Consider the following 14,464-nt stretch of genomic DNA (forward strand, 5'->3'; position numbering starts at 1 on the left):
GGGGTAGTCAGTCAATGGGATTCGCTGAGCATGCCCAGCACTGCCTGGTAGGGGGCTGCCTGTAGGAGGTAGGGGAATCAGAGCTGCCATCATTCGGGGTCCTCAGACTTTCTTCTCAGCCCAGAGTGTAAGTTCCACAGAGCCTTCTTTGTGGAAGTCCTGGTCAGCTTCTCCATACTTTTCAGATACCCCATCCCAGGCCCTTAGCTCTCACTGTTTTCCCCTTCAGCTATGAAGATCCACTAGCCCTGGACGGTGGGGAGGAGGGCATGGACATCATTACCCACATCCTGGCCCTGGCACCTCGGCTCCTGAAGGACTCTGGGTATGGATGGGGTGTTTCCTGAGTCTGACCTCAACAGCCTCCTCCCCTCCCAGTATGTACTGGGCCTGCCCTGGGTGTCATTCTGCCTCCACCCCTCCCAGCTGGGACAACCCAGAAATGCAGGTCCAGCCCTGCCCAGCTGAGCTGACCCATTTCTCTCCCACCTAGAAGCATCTTCTTGGAAGTGGACCCAAGACACCCAGAGCTCGTCGGCAGCTGGCTTCAGAGCCAGCCTGACCTGTCCCTCAATCTTGTGGCTGTGCGCAGGGACTTCTGTGGGAGGTGAGACTCTACCCTCCCCCCAGTCCCCACAGCCATGCTGGTCCTTCCACTCAGACTATCACAGCTCTGGCTGTGGGGCAAGCATGCGGTTCCCACCCCCTGCTCATTCCCCAGGGCTCAGGCAGTAACTGGCCCCTTGTCCCTGTCTCCTTAGGCCCCGGTTCCTACATATCAGGAGGTGTGGGCCACAGCATGGTTGCCCTGTGGATGCCTGGCCAGGGCCCCAACCTGCCAGAGTGCCTGGCTGACATTTCTACCTGGAATGCTACTTGGAGGGAGGTGGATGGTGCCTTCCAGAACCCCAGATGTTTGTGGCATTTCCCATGGCTCTGTGATTCTCCATGCTCTACATTTCTAGGAGACTTGGGAGTAGGCACGAGGGCGGGGGTGTCCTTCCTGGGCCAGCAAAGAGCAAGAGCACCCACAATCCAGCTTAGGAGCTCAGCAGACCGGATTCCCAGTCTGGCCCCATCGTGTCAGTGTAGCCAAGGCAGGTTGCTTTGTCTCTGTGGGTGGAATTGCTCTAGGGATGTTGGGAGATACGGCCAATAAAGTGGCGAGAGACCAGCAAGTGGTGACCTAATGTTTTGATATTGTGATTTGTGGGTCCCCTGACCCCTTGCCCTTAGGCAGTGCTGGGGGTAAGAGCTTCCTTCTGCCTTTGCAGGGCTGGCTGGCAGGCCCCAGCTGGTGGTGTGGGGAGCAGGGCTTGTGTTTACTTTTTATTCCCATAGTTTTGAGCTAAAACATTCCTTCCAAGCCTTGGGGTTTCTGAAAACCCATCTGTCCCTGGTTGGAGCTGGGGAGAGTGAGAAGCTGAGACAGAGTGGGCACCAGGTTTTGACCTCCACCCTAGCTCTGGTCTGCAGGCTGGTGGCTGCCGGGAGGCCCAAAGGCCCTTCTGTCCACAGCGACAGGAAACCTCCAGGTTGGCAGGTGCTGGTGTTAGCCTGCATCAGGGTGGGTCTCAAGGAACATGGCAGACTAGACTGACTCATTCTGTTGGTCTCCCCTCCCATCCCCCCAACCCAGCACTTTCAGAGGCCTGACCTGGTGATGCAGTGGCCAGAGGCAGTGTGTCTGGTAGACAGCATCCTCTGATGGAGCCACCATGGTAGACAGACATGGAGCCATGGTAGACAGCCTCTGATGGTTCTAGAGCTGTGTCTTGCAGTGGGACCTTGGGCAGCTCCCTTCCCTGTGAGAAGCTGGCTTTTCTGGCTCCAAGGCCAGTGCAAGATGGCAGTCTCATTTTAATCTCAGTCAGTCAGGTAAAGTATGTAGCTGGTATTCAAGGGCCCACTCCCCAGGCAGGGACTCCACAACAGAAGACATGGCCTGCCTGAGGTCCCATGATGGGAGGAGGCCAAATGGAGATAGGAAGTTAGGTCCCTGCCTTGGGAGAGTCTATTGCTGGAGTCATACCTGGCCTGAGCTACTCCCTCGCTGTGGTTGGGGGTTGTATTTGCCTTAGCAGAGGCCACATTGCAGTTCCCAGGGCTACCGTATCTTGCTCCTTGCCCAGACCCAGCTGCATGGACCTCAAGCCACCCATGGCTTCCTTTGAGGAGGAGCCAGGGACTCCCAGCCATGGCTGTTCCAAAAGGAACCTGGAAAGGCGGCGTGGGCTTTCAGAGCCCCCGTGTGCTCTCAGATCTTGGCCTGCCTCACCAGTATTGCCCTTCCTCTCCTACCTGTGTCCTTGGGCTCTTGCTCTCTTCGCAGCATCTCAGGGTAGCTGCCTTGACCTAGCAGTCTGTTGCCTCCTTGTCCCACACCTCAACCACTGATGGCTTCCCTGATGGTCTCACCCTCCTGGCTTCAGGCCTTGGCAAGCATGTGGATATGGCTCCCCAAGAGTACATAAATAATAATGGGGAGTGACAGTGTAGGCATAGTTGGGGTCACTGAAGCAGGAGGCACCCTTGGGGACAACTTCCTCCCATGAGGCCTGACTCCCCTGAGAAAGAGGTGCAGGCCAAGTGGACTGGCAGGGCCGGGCTTCAAGCCTGCAGCCACTGGCTTGACTGGGGCTTGGACGTTAAGCTCCAGTGTTGGAGCTACACCAGCCTGGGTGCAGATCCTGGCATCTGCCCCTCACTAGGGTATGTCCTTGGGTAGATGACTTCAACTCTGTCAGCCTTGGCTTTTAAGTCTGAGAAATGGGACCAAGTGCTTTCCTTATCTTAATATGATTTTGAAGAGACCATGGGTTTCACCTTTCATGGGGCACTGTGAACGTTTTCACTGCTTGCCTTGGAGGGCAGACATAAGGAGGATGCTGTACCCTCGTGTGTGTCTTGTGGTTGGCACCAACACGAGTCAGGCAGAGACGTGGCAGTCTGGAAAAAAGGGAAGGCAGGGATTTCAGTCTTGGGCTCTTGACTTCTCTCTGCCCTCTGGAGATGGAGCCACCAAGAGGCTGGTAGCCTGGCAGCCAGATCTCCCCTCAGTCCCTCCTTTCCCTCTTCACCAGGGCCTGAGTGCCCCAAGGTCCAGGCCAGAGCAGCCTGTGGCTCCAGCCCAGGGAAAGCCAGCCTCACCTGCCCTGTCTCCTCCCTCCTTACTGGGGCTGGAGCAGAGATGAGCTGCCTCCTTTAGCATGTGTCATGGAGCCCAGGAGACAGAACAGCAGGAGGATGTGGGGCTGATGGTGGAGTCCAGGCTCTACAGGCCCTTGAGGTCTTGAGGGATGTGCCTGATGTCCACCCAGCCTCTGTCAGCTGGAGCCCCAAGCGTGGGCAAAGGGTGTAGGAGTCCCTGATGGATGTACTCTGGAAGAGCAATTACATCTCTTCTGACAGTTGAGGAAACTGACACTTTGCCTCAAGTTGTATGCTTTTCCCAGCTGCCCATGGCTCTTCCCATGGGGCCCATCTAGCTGCTTTATTGACATGAACCCTTTCTGTTCTCCCCTAACCCCACCTGGACCCTGGGCCATTAACTTCTCCCAATCCCTGCTCTAAACCCTTGGCTGGCTCCCCATGACCTGAATGTGGTCTCCGTGTCCTGCAGAGTCCAGATCTGAAGAGGTAGGGGAGGATGACTATGGGAGGGGTCTTGGGGAGCCCTCCCAAAGCCTCATCAGTGCTCTGAGTAAGCTTCCATCAGAACAGAGTATTCCACTGCTGACTGGCTTTGAGAACTGCTTTAACCTACGTAGGCCAGCATGTCCCTCCCTGTCCATCTTTGGATTCTTTCTTCCACTGCCCTATACTCCAGCTTCCCTGCAGAGCTATCCATTCCTCAAACTCCCCTCCTTCCCTTTGACCAGGCTGTGCATTCATCAGAAATGCTCTTGCTCACCACTTCTAGTCCAGATAATCCTCTCCTTCAGGCTCCAACACAAATGCTCTCTCCTCTGGACCACCCATCTGACCTCTGGGTTCTCCCCACCAGACCCTAGCCCACTTCTTCCAGTAGCAATGACATTCTGTCTCATGCATTTGGAAGCCTTCCTGTCTCTGTCTTCTCTCTGGGGTCCCATGTGGGTCTAGCATACACTAAGCTCAGTAAATGTCCACCAGTAAGCCAACAGTGTATGCGTTTTCTAGAATGGAGCTGGAATTTCCCATGTGGCTCACATTGTACCTGACAGCAGCTCTCACATATTCTGGTCAGCAGGGAGAAGAAGCTACGAGGGCTTAGCCTCCCACCCGAGCCAGGCAGCAGTTCAAGTTGAGCCATAGCCACTTCTTGGGCTACAGTGCACCTGATCTCTGCACAGTGGCCACACTGAGTACAGGCCGTCCTTTCTGCAGCAGGGGCAGGCGCCAGGTTTCCTGGAGCTCTGGGCCCCGGCCAGCCCCCAGCCAGCCCCCAGCCAGCATTGGCCAGAACAGCAGCCTGATCCCCCCTCATGACCCCCCAGTCCTAGGACAGGCCATCTGGGCAGGGATTGGGACTGGTAAAGCAATCTTCTCCCTCCTGTAGTAGGCAGAATAATGGCCCCAAAGATGCCCATGTCCTAATCCCATAACCCCCCAGTCCTAGGACAGGCCATCTGGGCGGGGATTGGGACTGGTAAAGCAATCTTCTCCCTCCTGTAGTAGGCAGAATAATGGCCCCAAAGATGCCCATGTCCTAATCCCATAAACCTGTGAATTTGTTACCTTACATGGCAAAAGGAACTTTGCAGATTTAAGGATTTTGAGATGGAAAGATTCTCCTGGGTTATTCAGGTGGGCTCAATATAATCACAGGGGTCCTTATGAGAGGGAGGCAGGAGTGTCAGAGAAGGGGATGTGATGGTGGAAGCAGAGGTCAAAGCGATGCCATTGCTGGAGGAAGGACCATGAGCCACGGAATACAGATGGCCTCTAGAAGCTGGAAGAGGCAAGGGAATGGATTCTTCCCTAGAGCCTTAAGAAAGAATGCCAGCTTGCCAATATCTTGATTTTAGCCTCTTAAAACTGATTTTGGATTTCTGACTTCCAGAACTGTAAGATGATACATTGCTGTTGTTTAAAAACACTAAATTTGTGGTCATTTTGTTGTAGCAGCAATAGGATACTGTTACGGATTTTGGTACCCGAAGTGAAGTGCTGCTCTAACAAATACCTAAAAATGGAAGTGGCTTTGGAATTGGAATTTGGAAATAGGCAGAGATTGAAAGATTTTGAGGTGCATGATAGATTGCTTTGAACACTTTTCCTCTGAGCAGTGAGGTGGGTGGGGATGGGGGTGGGAAACCCTTCACAACCTAGAGACCTGAGCTGCCCAGGCTCCCTAGAGCTGACCCTTTCTTGGAGTGAGAGACTAGAAGACTGCCCAGGGTGGGACCCAGAGAAACTGGCCCAGGCACTGGGAGCTGTGGGGAATGGAACTGGGATCAGGGGGAGAGAGCAAAGCTGGCCTCCATGGTCTATCTCCAGTGGTAAGGGGGCCACCCAGGCCCTCAGAGGGGACGTCAGAGACTGGATCCGAGCCTGGTCCTGACTCCCATGGAGTCACGTGGCTGGCCCAGCACCCCTGGAGTGTGTGATAATGAACAGGGTGTGAGGGTGAGCAGGTACTCTGCCTGAAATGAGTGCAGCAGCCCCTGACTCCAAGGTGATCCCTCCATGTAAGCCATGGAGGTTTGGCTCCTTCCAGCCCCCAGGCAGTGCCCAGCTCCTGCTACAAGCCTGTGCTGGGCTGTGTGGCTGGGCTAGAAGTGGGTCATTCCTAGGATTCTCAGCTTCATGATCCCCAGAGCTGAAGTGGCTACCTGGAACCTTCAACCCTATCCCTGATGTCAGCCATATTAGCCCAACTACAGCCTTGGGTGTGCGGACAGATCTGGGTCTCATTTGAAGCCCTGATGGTAGTTGTGAGGAGAGCAGGGGTTCCTCTTTTCATCCCTCCCTGAGAGAACTGGTTATGCACCCTGCCAAGGAACCTTTAGCATCTTTGGCCTCATAACCAGGAATCCGATGTGTAAGAGCTTCAAATTCTGGGACCACTCCCCTTCCAAGACACTCTTGTCAATCATCCTATAGGGAAACAGTGGGGAAAAGCCAATTTTACAGTTCACAGAGTAGGAGAGGCAAGGGAAGCTTACGTCAGCCTCACTGGGAGCCCTGGACTGAGCTGGCTTCCACCTGGCCTTGGCCATGACTGAGCGGAGAGGTGAGGTGGCTCAGAGCAGCTCTGCCCAGCGGAAGGCAGGCCTTGTCTGGTCGCTCCTTCTCAGAGGCTGGGGTCTCTCTCAGAGACTTCGCCTTTCAGAGCGAGGGATGCCACTGTATTGCCCCTTGCTGCGCTGGGTCTATAGCCCTCTCCTGGGGCATGCATCTAGGGTAATGGAGGGGTCAGGTTTCCCAGCCTACTGAGCCCCAGGAGCAGATTATTGGGACTTGAAGCACCCACAAAGATCCTTGTGTGCAAATGAGAACATTAAGGCTCAGCAGGCCAGGGCTGGGGCTCAAACCCAGGTCTCTTCTCTGCCTCCCAGCCTCCAGCCCTTTATCAGCTGCAGACCCCCAACCTGCCTTGCTTTCCAGGTATAGTCTTGTCTGCCATTCCTGGGGGTCAGTGTGAGGCCAAGCTACGTGGGCGAGTAGAGTGAACCCCGAGCTAGAGCTGCTTGGGCCTTGTTTGCCCTCAGACCTTGCAGCTGAGTGAAGTATCTGGGCAGCCCCCTGGGCCTTCCTCCTCCTCCTCCATCTCCTTGCCATCATTTCTTGAGCTCCTGCTGGGCACTAGGCCCCAAGCAGCTGCTTTACATTTATTGGTGTTAATCCTCACACAACCCCACAGACTGGGTTTTTAATCATCTCCGTGATGAGGAAACCAAGGTTCAGCAGGGTGCAGTCACGGATCAGGTCTCACCGCTGGATTGGAAGGGAGGGTGAGGCCACCATTGGTGCCCATTTGACTGGTCAGAGACTGAGGTCAGCATAGCTAGGTCCTGGGCTGCCCCCTGCAGAGCTTAGTGCAGCGGTCCACCTGGGCCTGTGGATCCTCAGAGCAGGAACAGGGGTTGCCAGGGTTGTTCCCAGAGGGCTTTCCAGAAGCCCAGTGCCTACCCTGGTGGGCCCTTCTCCTGAGGTGTGTGCAGCATAGGCTCAGGCCTCTGTCTCCCAAGCCCTACTATGTGCCAGGCCCTGGGGAGATGATACCAGTCAGAAGAGCTTGTAAAATATGGAGATTGAACGGTGCACCCTGAACCAAGTGCTTCTGGGATTATCTTATTCACTCTCAAGACATCCCATAAGGCAAAGTCAGTGAACCCTCCCATTTTACAGACGAGGAAACTAAAACTGGGAAAGGCTAAGGAATCTGCTTATATGCTGGCTGAACTGGGATTCCAGTGCAAGCCTAATGACCCAGGGCCTGAGGCCTTGGTCATCACACCTGGCTTGAAGAGGGTAGGGTGTGGGACAGGGATAGAGCAGGCCCAGAGTGAGGACAGTCTGGGCAAAAGCCTGGATGCCTGGAGGCACGTGGAGAGGACTATGTTGTGGTGAGGTGGTGGTGGGTGCCTTTGGATGAGCTCTGAATGCATTTCTGGGTACCAGAGCCTAATTTAAGGGTCTCAGGGTGAGTTACAGGGTCAGGTAGGCATTGAGGATATTCTCTAGCTGCCAGGAAGAGGGGACTGGGGCAGGAGGCTGCAACTGGGCCAGGATCTAGAGGCCGCTAGGGGCTATAGCAGTGGCATATAGCAACAGGCCTTCTGGAAGAGAACCAACTCACATCCATTGCTGAGGGATTGGATGTAGGGCGGGGGGTGGCCAGGACCACGATAGGGCCCAGGGCTCTGACTGGAACCTGGGGGCCCTGGAGCCACCCTGAACTGGGCACTGGGGTACTAGGGACAGACAGCTTGAGAGAGTGGGGTGCCCTCAGGCCATCCCATAGGCAGTGTCAGGGGCAGTGGGCAGGGGTGTCTGGAGATCCAAATGTGACCATGTGGGGACATAACCTAGAGGCAGCCCTTTAGATGGAGTTGTGAAGACCACCCTCCCAGGCCTGAGCTCTGTCAACAACAGTAACTGGGCATCTCCATGTGTAATGGTGCCCCGTGCCACACACTGTCATAAATCCTCTGTCTGCACATGAGGGGAGCCTTCCTTGGCCCACTAGACAGATGAAGCAACTGAGACTTAACCGGTGCAACATCACACAAGCAGGAAGTAGCCATGCTGGGCTTTGAACCCAGTCCTCTGACATCCCAGCTGGAAGGGGAGTGAGCAGGCCACAGAGGCCAGCTGTAGCCCGGGGCCCGCATACCCAGCTGGGGTGCCCCCAGGGCTGACATGGGCTTCCAGGGCAAAGAGGAAAGTGGTGAGTCAAACAGAAAGCACCAGATGTGGAGTGAGCTTCCTCCCCTCCCAGCTGCCCCTGGTGCCAAACTTTCACACCCCACAGCAGAGGAGCGCATGGGGGAGGGGAGGGCAGTGAAAGTGGCTGCTGCTGAAAGGAGGCTCTGATGTACTCCGGATGTGGGGTGGGACTGACAGACACCCAGACTCTGGTTCCCTGCTGACAGGTGGGTGAGGAAAGTGAGTCCCCTTGCAGCATAAGGAAGTGTAAAGCCTGCCGTATCAGGTGGAATGTTTCAGGTTCCCAGGCCTGGGAGGTTCTGGGAGAGGGTGCAGGTGGATGTGCCTAAAACCCTTCTTGAAGGCATTCCCACAGCTCAAGAACTGACCAGGGCTCCCCACTCTCTCTGCTTGCACAGAAATCCTCTGTCTCTTGTCATTCTGCCCAGCCCTCCTGCCCAGAGCCCTAGAGTTTGTTCTTTCAAACCAAGTTTCACGTGGAACTCAACTATGTAGTTTTTAAAAGATAAAAGCATCATTTTAAACGTAAATGTATTTTATAAGTTCAAATTCTCAACACTTTCTTAGCATTAAGTCCATCAAGGTGAACAGCGATGAGCACTGACGTTTGAACTGGGGGCTAGGATGGGAGTTGCAGTCTTATGTCAGCCTCAGCGTTCAGTGTCTTTTCAGTATTTGGTTTTGGTGGCACAGGACCAAATGACCCCACCAAGTGATTCTCACAGATAAGTGGTTACAAATGGTAGCATGTTTCTGAAGGGCCCCTTGCAGTCTCTTTCATTTGTAGGGACAGCAGGAGAAGGCTCATGTCCAGCTCAGCCCAAACCTGGGTCTCTGGACACATGGGTAGGATTCTAACGTATCATAGTTTGGTGTTGTGCCCATTTGAGTGTGTGTGTGCTTTTTAAAACTGGGCTTTTTCCAATAGTTAAAAATATGAACGAAAGAGGGAAAGAGAGGGGGGAAAAAAGGAAAGGAGGACGGGAAGGGAGGGCAAGGAGAAAGAAGGAACTCACATGGGGCATCTGAGGATGCCTTCACTCAGGTTCTTGGTGAGGGCAGCCTCTGTCTCTCCTGGGAAGCCCACCCTGACTGCTCCACCCCTACCTGTCCAGGAGGTTCCAGTGCCTCCTCTCATTCAGCATCTGTCTCAGCAAGTGAATCTGGGCCACATACTTCTGAAAAGTCTCAGGAGTCCACGACTCCCTCCTGGCTCTGGTGTGGACTTTCCACTCAGTCCCTGGTTCTGGGGCAGGGAAGAAGGTCCCAAGGAGGGGACAGGGACTAGGGGCTTCCCCAGGCCCTATGTGGGATCTCTAGGGGTGGGAGGACTGGGGAACCCAGTGCCCCTGAGAGCCTGGGGTTTCTGTACCTTCATTTCTGGGAACTTGCTATACTTTAGGAAGAGAGAAATGAGAAGCAAAACCCTAGGGCCCCAGCACCACCAACCCCCCTTCCTGTCTTCCTTCCGCTGAGTCATAGCCAAGAGCCCAGCACCTCTGCCTCCTTTGGGGCCATCTGGGTGGGGTGGAATTCAGAGTCGTGTGAGGACACAGCATCTGGACAAGTCCTCTTTTCCTGCCAATATCTGTGAGGTACCCAGACTTGCTGAGGCCTGAAGCTACCTCCCAAGTTTGGAGAATGGGTGACTGAGGTCCTTAGTGTCCTGTCTCTCCCCCATCCCCAGCCCCACTGTTCACCTGCAAGCACTGAGCACCAACTGTAAGCCAGGTAGGGTGGTTCAGATGGGGCCCTGTCCTTGAGGAGCTCATGGATTTGGACATGGACGACTCCTGACAGGCCCCTCATGACTGGCTGGGTCCTTAGGCTTGCTCTGGTCAGCAGTAGGGAGGCAGGCCACATCACACATGCCCATCATAGAGACCTGCACACCCCTACACAGGTACCCATAGATATGTGCATGTGCACAGGTGTGGGACTTGAGCATGTGGGTCCATGTCCATGATCACAGGTGTGCCCACGCAGGGCTTCCATTGGATGGGGGAGCTCCAGGCTCTGGGAACCAGTTCAGGACCTTGTGTGTGTGGCCTCTGTGAGAGGCCCCAGGTTGCTGAGGGCCGAGGCTGCCTTCCATACTTGGAGAAGGGGCGACTGAGGTTCTTGTGAGGTATCACCCTGTCTTGGAGGCCCAGCTACTGTCTCTGAGTTATGGGAGCCCATGGGAGCTTGAGTACTGTGCCCCCATTTCATGGAAAAGAAAGCTGAAGCCCAGAGAGGGCCCATGACTTGCCCAGGGTAACACAGCAAGTTAGGGGAGATCTGGGAGGGGAATGGGCCAGACCTGGGCACCTGTCCACATCCCTGACCTTTCTGGCCTGGCATTTGGGGCTTGGCAATCCCTGATGACCACACTGCATCAAACTCTGGGTTGATTCTCCCAGAAAACCCACCTAGGGACCAACCACAGGGTCCTCCCAAGCCTTGCCATTCCTAGGAATTTCCCCCACACTACACCTTTGCTTGGGCTGTCCTAGCTGCCTGGAACGCCCTCTCTCTCTCAATCAGTCTCTGTCTATCTCTCTCTGATTCTGCAAATAAAATCCAAACTTCCAAATTCTGTTTAAATGGTTTCTATACCTTCTTTGACCCCCTGGAACTTTCCCCTGCCTCTAGCGTCCCTCAGCCTCTGTCCCCCTCACTCCCACCCATTTTGCACCCACCTACTAAACATAAAATTGACCCCTAGAGCCCTAGGCTGGGTGTGAAGGGTCCTTTGAGGCTGAGACAGTGAAAGCCATACTCAGGCCAGCCCAGCCCTCCAGACTTTGCCAGGCACTGGGGTGGGCCCTGGAGCTAGGAGAGGAAACCGCACCTCTGCTAGGCCTCACCATCTGCCCCCAACTCTGCTCCTTCCCTGAAGGCCCAGAAGCCTGGAGCACTGTACTCTAGGCAAGATTGATCCCTCGCAGTTTACCATTCCAGCTTTTGTTTATTCCCCCACACCCTGAGTACCCCTCAACTGGGGGCTAGGCCTGTGTTTGGTGGGGTGGAGGGTGGGGGTTGAACAAAGAGTAGAGAAGCTTCAGATTTGTTGGGTGCCGCCCTTTCATTAAATGGCCCTGGACAGAGCTGTCTGCTCCTTTCCAGAGCTCTTCCCTTCCACTTGGTCTCAAGAGGTGGGCAGGGAGTCTGCCTTTGCCCCATGAGGCAGTGAGCCCCATCACTGCCTGGCTATCCCCTCACTCCCCTACACCCCTAACTGGGAGCCTAAGATTAATTGTCAGGCCTACCCTTGGTGCTAGAGTATGAAGGAAAAATTGACAAGACACTGCCCATAAGGAGTTCATAGCCTAGTGGAGGACAGAGGCAAGTAAACAGGTCCTTATCCTTGGCCCATGTGGCATGCATTTGATCACTGTGTGCTCGGCACTGTGCCAGGCACTGGCCATGGGCAGTATTCAGATAAGGCCCCGCTTGCATGGGGCATATCCCTTCCCACTTAGGTTTCCACACAGCAGTTACAGTGCTCAGCTTGAGGCTTTCTCTATGGCAAAGGCCAGCTTGGTAGGTGAAATATGCAGGGAGTTCACCCCCTGGAGCAGCCCTTAGCCAGTGAATAGTGGGAGTTGGTGGATACACATCCCAGCTTCCTTACCTCTCGGGTAGGACAACCCTGATGTGTGTTCTACACTATCTCTCAACCGAGGACTGACCTCAGTTGCCCGCAGAGAGAGCACACTCATTAACACACCTGCTTCGGCTTCCTTTCCTTCCCTGTCTCACTTCCCCTGTCCTCTATGTCAGGAGCTGGGAAGGCTCTGAGATTTCACCTAACTCACAAGCTAACAAGTTGTCATATTCCCGAGGATGTTGGCAGAAGACACAGATTCCTGCTTGAGAAACAAAGGTCAGTTTACTTTCCACAGTAACAGTAGACAGAGTATCAGCATTTTCTTGTACCACTTCCCTGAACCCCAATTCCTGCAGAGTGACCCAATAAGGGCCAGATGATGCCTGTGCGTGCAGTGGGTTGACAGGAGAGGAACCCTGAGATCAGGGAACCCAAATCTTTTATAATAGACTATAAACAAACCTGCCCACCCTTCACTCCAGAGGCAGATATTATCTTTATTATACTGGACAATAAATCTGCCTTTTTCCCTGGAGGGAGACGCTATCTCTATCTTCTAAGGCTGTTCACTGGAATAATCACCCTTGAAAGTATTGTTTGGAACAAGGGCAGTCAGTGCCTCTACCAGCAAGTGTACAGAAATGGGAGACAACCAGGAAAAATTGCCTCCCTATCCTCTACTGGTGCTTCTTGACATGACCTCTGAAATAAGCTGTTTGTGTTTGGATCCTTGTCCCTGAGCCTGCCTCTGGGGGAAACCCTCCAAGACCGGGAAGATGACACCAAATGGGCAGTAATGGATTTCTGGTGTGGCTGTCATTTCTCCAGACCTGTCCTGCAAGTAGTGCAGGGGAGCCACATGAAGGAAGAAGTTTCCTTACCCAGAATCGATACTGTTGTGACTCTTAGGGAGGTGCTCTAAAAGACTCTTAGGGTGTCATTTTTTCATGTTTAAATATTTAGTCCATCTAGAATTATTGAGATTTCCCTGTGTGAGGTAGACATTGGACTTCATTTTTTTTCCCAAATCAATATCAATTATTGGATTGATATTGGATCAATATCATTTATTGGAAATTGTGCCTGCTCTGTCACCACTCTCTTCTAAGCTGCTTGGAGGCTGTTATTTAGAATGTATCACAAGCACACAAATGATCAATTCACAATAAATGGACTAAAGAACACATGGGCATCACCATCACTGGGGATTTGACACTCAGCGGTGGCACAATGTGAGACAAACCCAACACCCACTCGTGATGACACCATTCAGACCCCAGGGAAATGGAGGGAGGCTGTGAACCAGCCTTAGAGTTCACAGGGGATTTGAACACGAATTGGGAAGGTTTCTTTCTATAAAAATATTTAACAGTTAATAAAAATTTCAAAAAGTTGAATAAAATTTTAGTTTAAATCTTTTTGACTTAAATTTTTATATCAGTTCATTATAACTTATAGTTTGTATTTTGCCTTTTAATTTTACTAATTTTGATTATTTAAAAAATAACTTTTTGGAATGTATTTTAAATACTTCCAATTTCTAATATTTTAAATTTAATTCATATTTTTGTGCTCTTTGAATATAATATTTTATTTTAGTCTTTTAAATCATTATTGCCAATAGAATAGTAATTATGTGAAAATCTTGACTATAACAACATAATCAATAGTTTTACTGGAATCAAAGCAAGAACAGTGAATGTTACAGAATAAGTATATAATATCTTATGAATTAGGCATGTCTTTATCTTCTTACTCACTTGGTATCAGTGAACACCTGAACATAAGCAATAATCATTAAATTGAATCATCTTTGATATCTGACTTTCTGATATTTTTATGACTTTTAGACATACAAAACCCACAGATTTACAGATTTTTTATTGTTATGAAAGTTTACTTGTTGAGTAGGAGGATAGCACGTGTTTAATTAGCAGTTTGTAGCTTGACTTATGATTTTAAATATTTAGATTCTGTAGTGTGGGCCTCCATTTGTCCTTTTGCCCGGAGCACTGCAAATGTCAGGGCCTGTGCTCCAGTGGGAAGAGCAGATGTGTCCATAGTTCTTCCTGTTGCAATAAGGGCCAAAGAAAGAGTGCTTCTGAGGCTCTTGTCTACTTGGGCCTATGGTCAAGGGGGAGCCAGAGGGGTGGATTGGGACCAGGGAGGAGACCCCAAGGAGAAAAATCACCAAACATATTTACTCCTCACCATGATTCTGTAAGGTAAGAAGTCATGACTGGCTCAAGTCATGCAGAGTGCCTGGCTCTGGAGCCACCTATATAGAGCAGGGCACCAGTGTCCTCTGCAAACCCAGTATGTGCCACCTAGCAGCTCTTCCCACTCAGGTCAGGTGGTTCCAGGTCCAGTCCTCCCATGGTATCTTCCCAGTCAAGGCCAGCCTGACCTGGGTGCAGGCGCCAGGGCTGCTAAGTGGTGGAGAATGCAGCACTACACTGCCAGCTGCCTTAGGTAGCCCCAGAGAACCAGCACTCC

The 14,464-nt window shown here is 52.5% G+C and overlaps 1 protein-coding gene across 6 annotated transcripts in view; it reads left to right on the forward strand.

Moving 5' to 3' along the window:
- The window catches only part of HEMK1 (HemK methyltransferase 1, mitochondrial release factors N(5)-glutamine), a 34,040-nt gene that overhangs the window by 9,190 nt on the left and 10,386 nt on the right, over nt 1-14,464 (forward strand). Inside the window, exons 9-11 of one of the 6 annotated variants that reach the window (XM_022573011.3) lie at nt 230-325; nt 494-607; nt 12,142-12,244. In XM_022573011.3, coding sequence (XP_022428719.1) covers nt 230-325; nt 494-607; nt 12,142-12,235 — 304 coding nt within the window. In that variant the 3' untranslated portion in view covers nt 12,236-12,244. Of the gene's footprint in view, nt 1-229; nt 378-493; nt 612-761; nt 1,186-12,141; nt 12,245-14,464 lie in introns of those variants that run through there. The other 5 variants (XM_022573012.3, XM_089919413.1, XM_089919410.1 and 2 more) reach the window with 5 other exon arrangements.

The sequence above is a fragment of the Delphinapterus leucas genome, chromosome 10 (genome assembly GCF_059928025.1).
Source record: "Delphinapterus leucas isolate spDelLeu-1000000601 "Yukka" chromosome 10, BTC_Dleu_Yukka2, whole genome shotgun sequence".
NCBI lineage: Eukaryota > Metazoa > Chordata > Mammalia > Artiodactyla > Monodontidae > Delphinapterus > Delphinapterus leucas.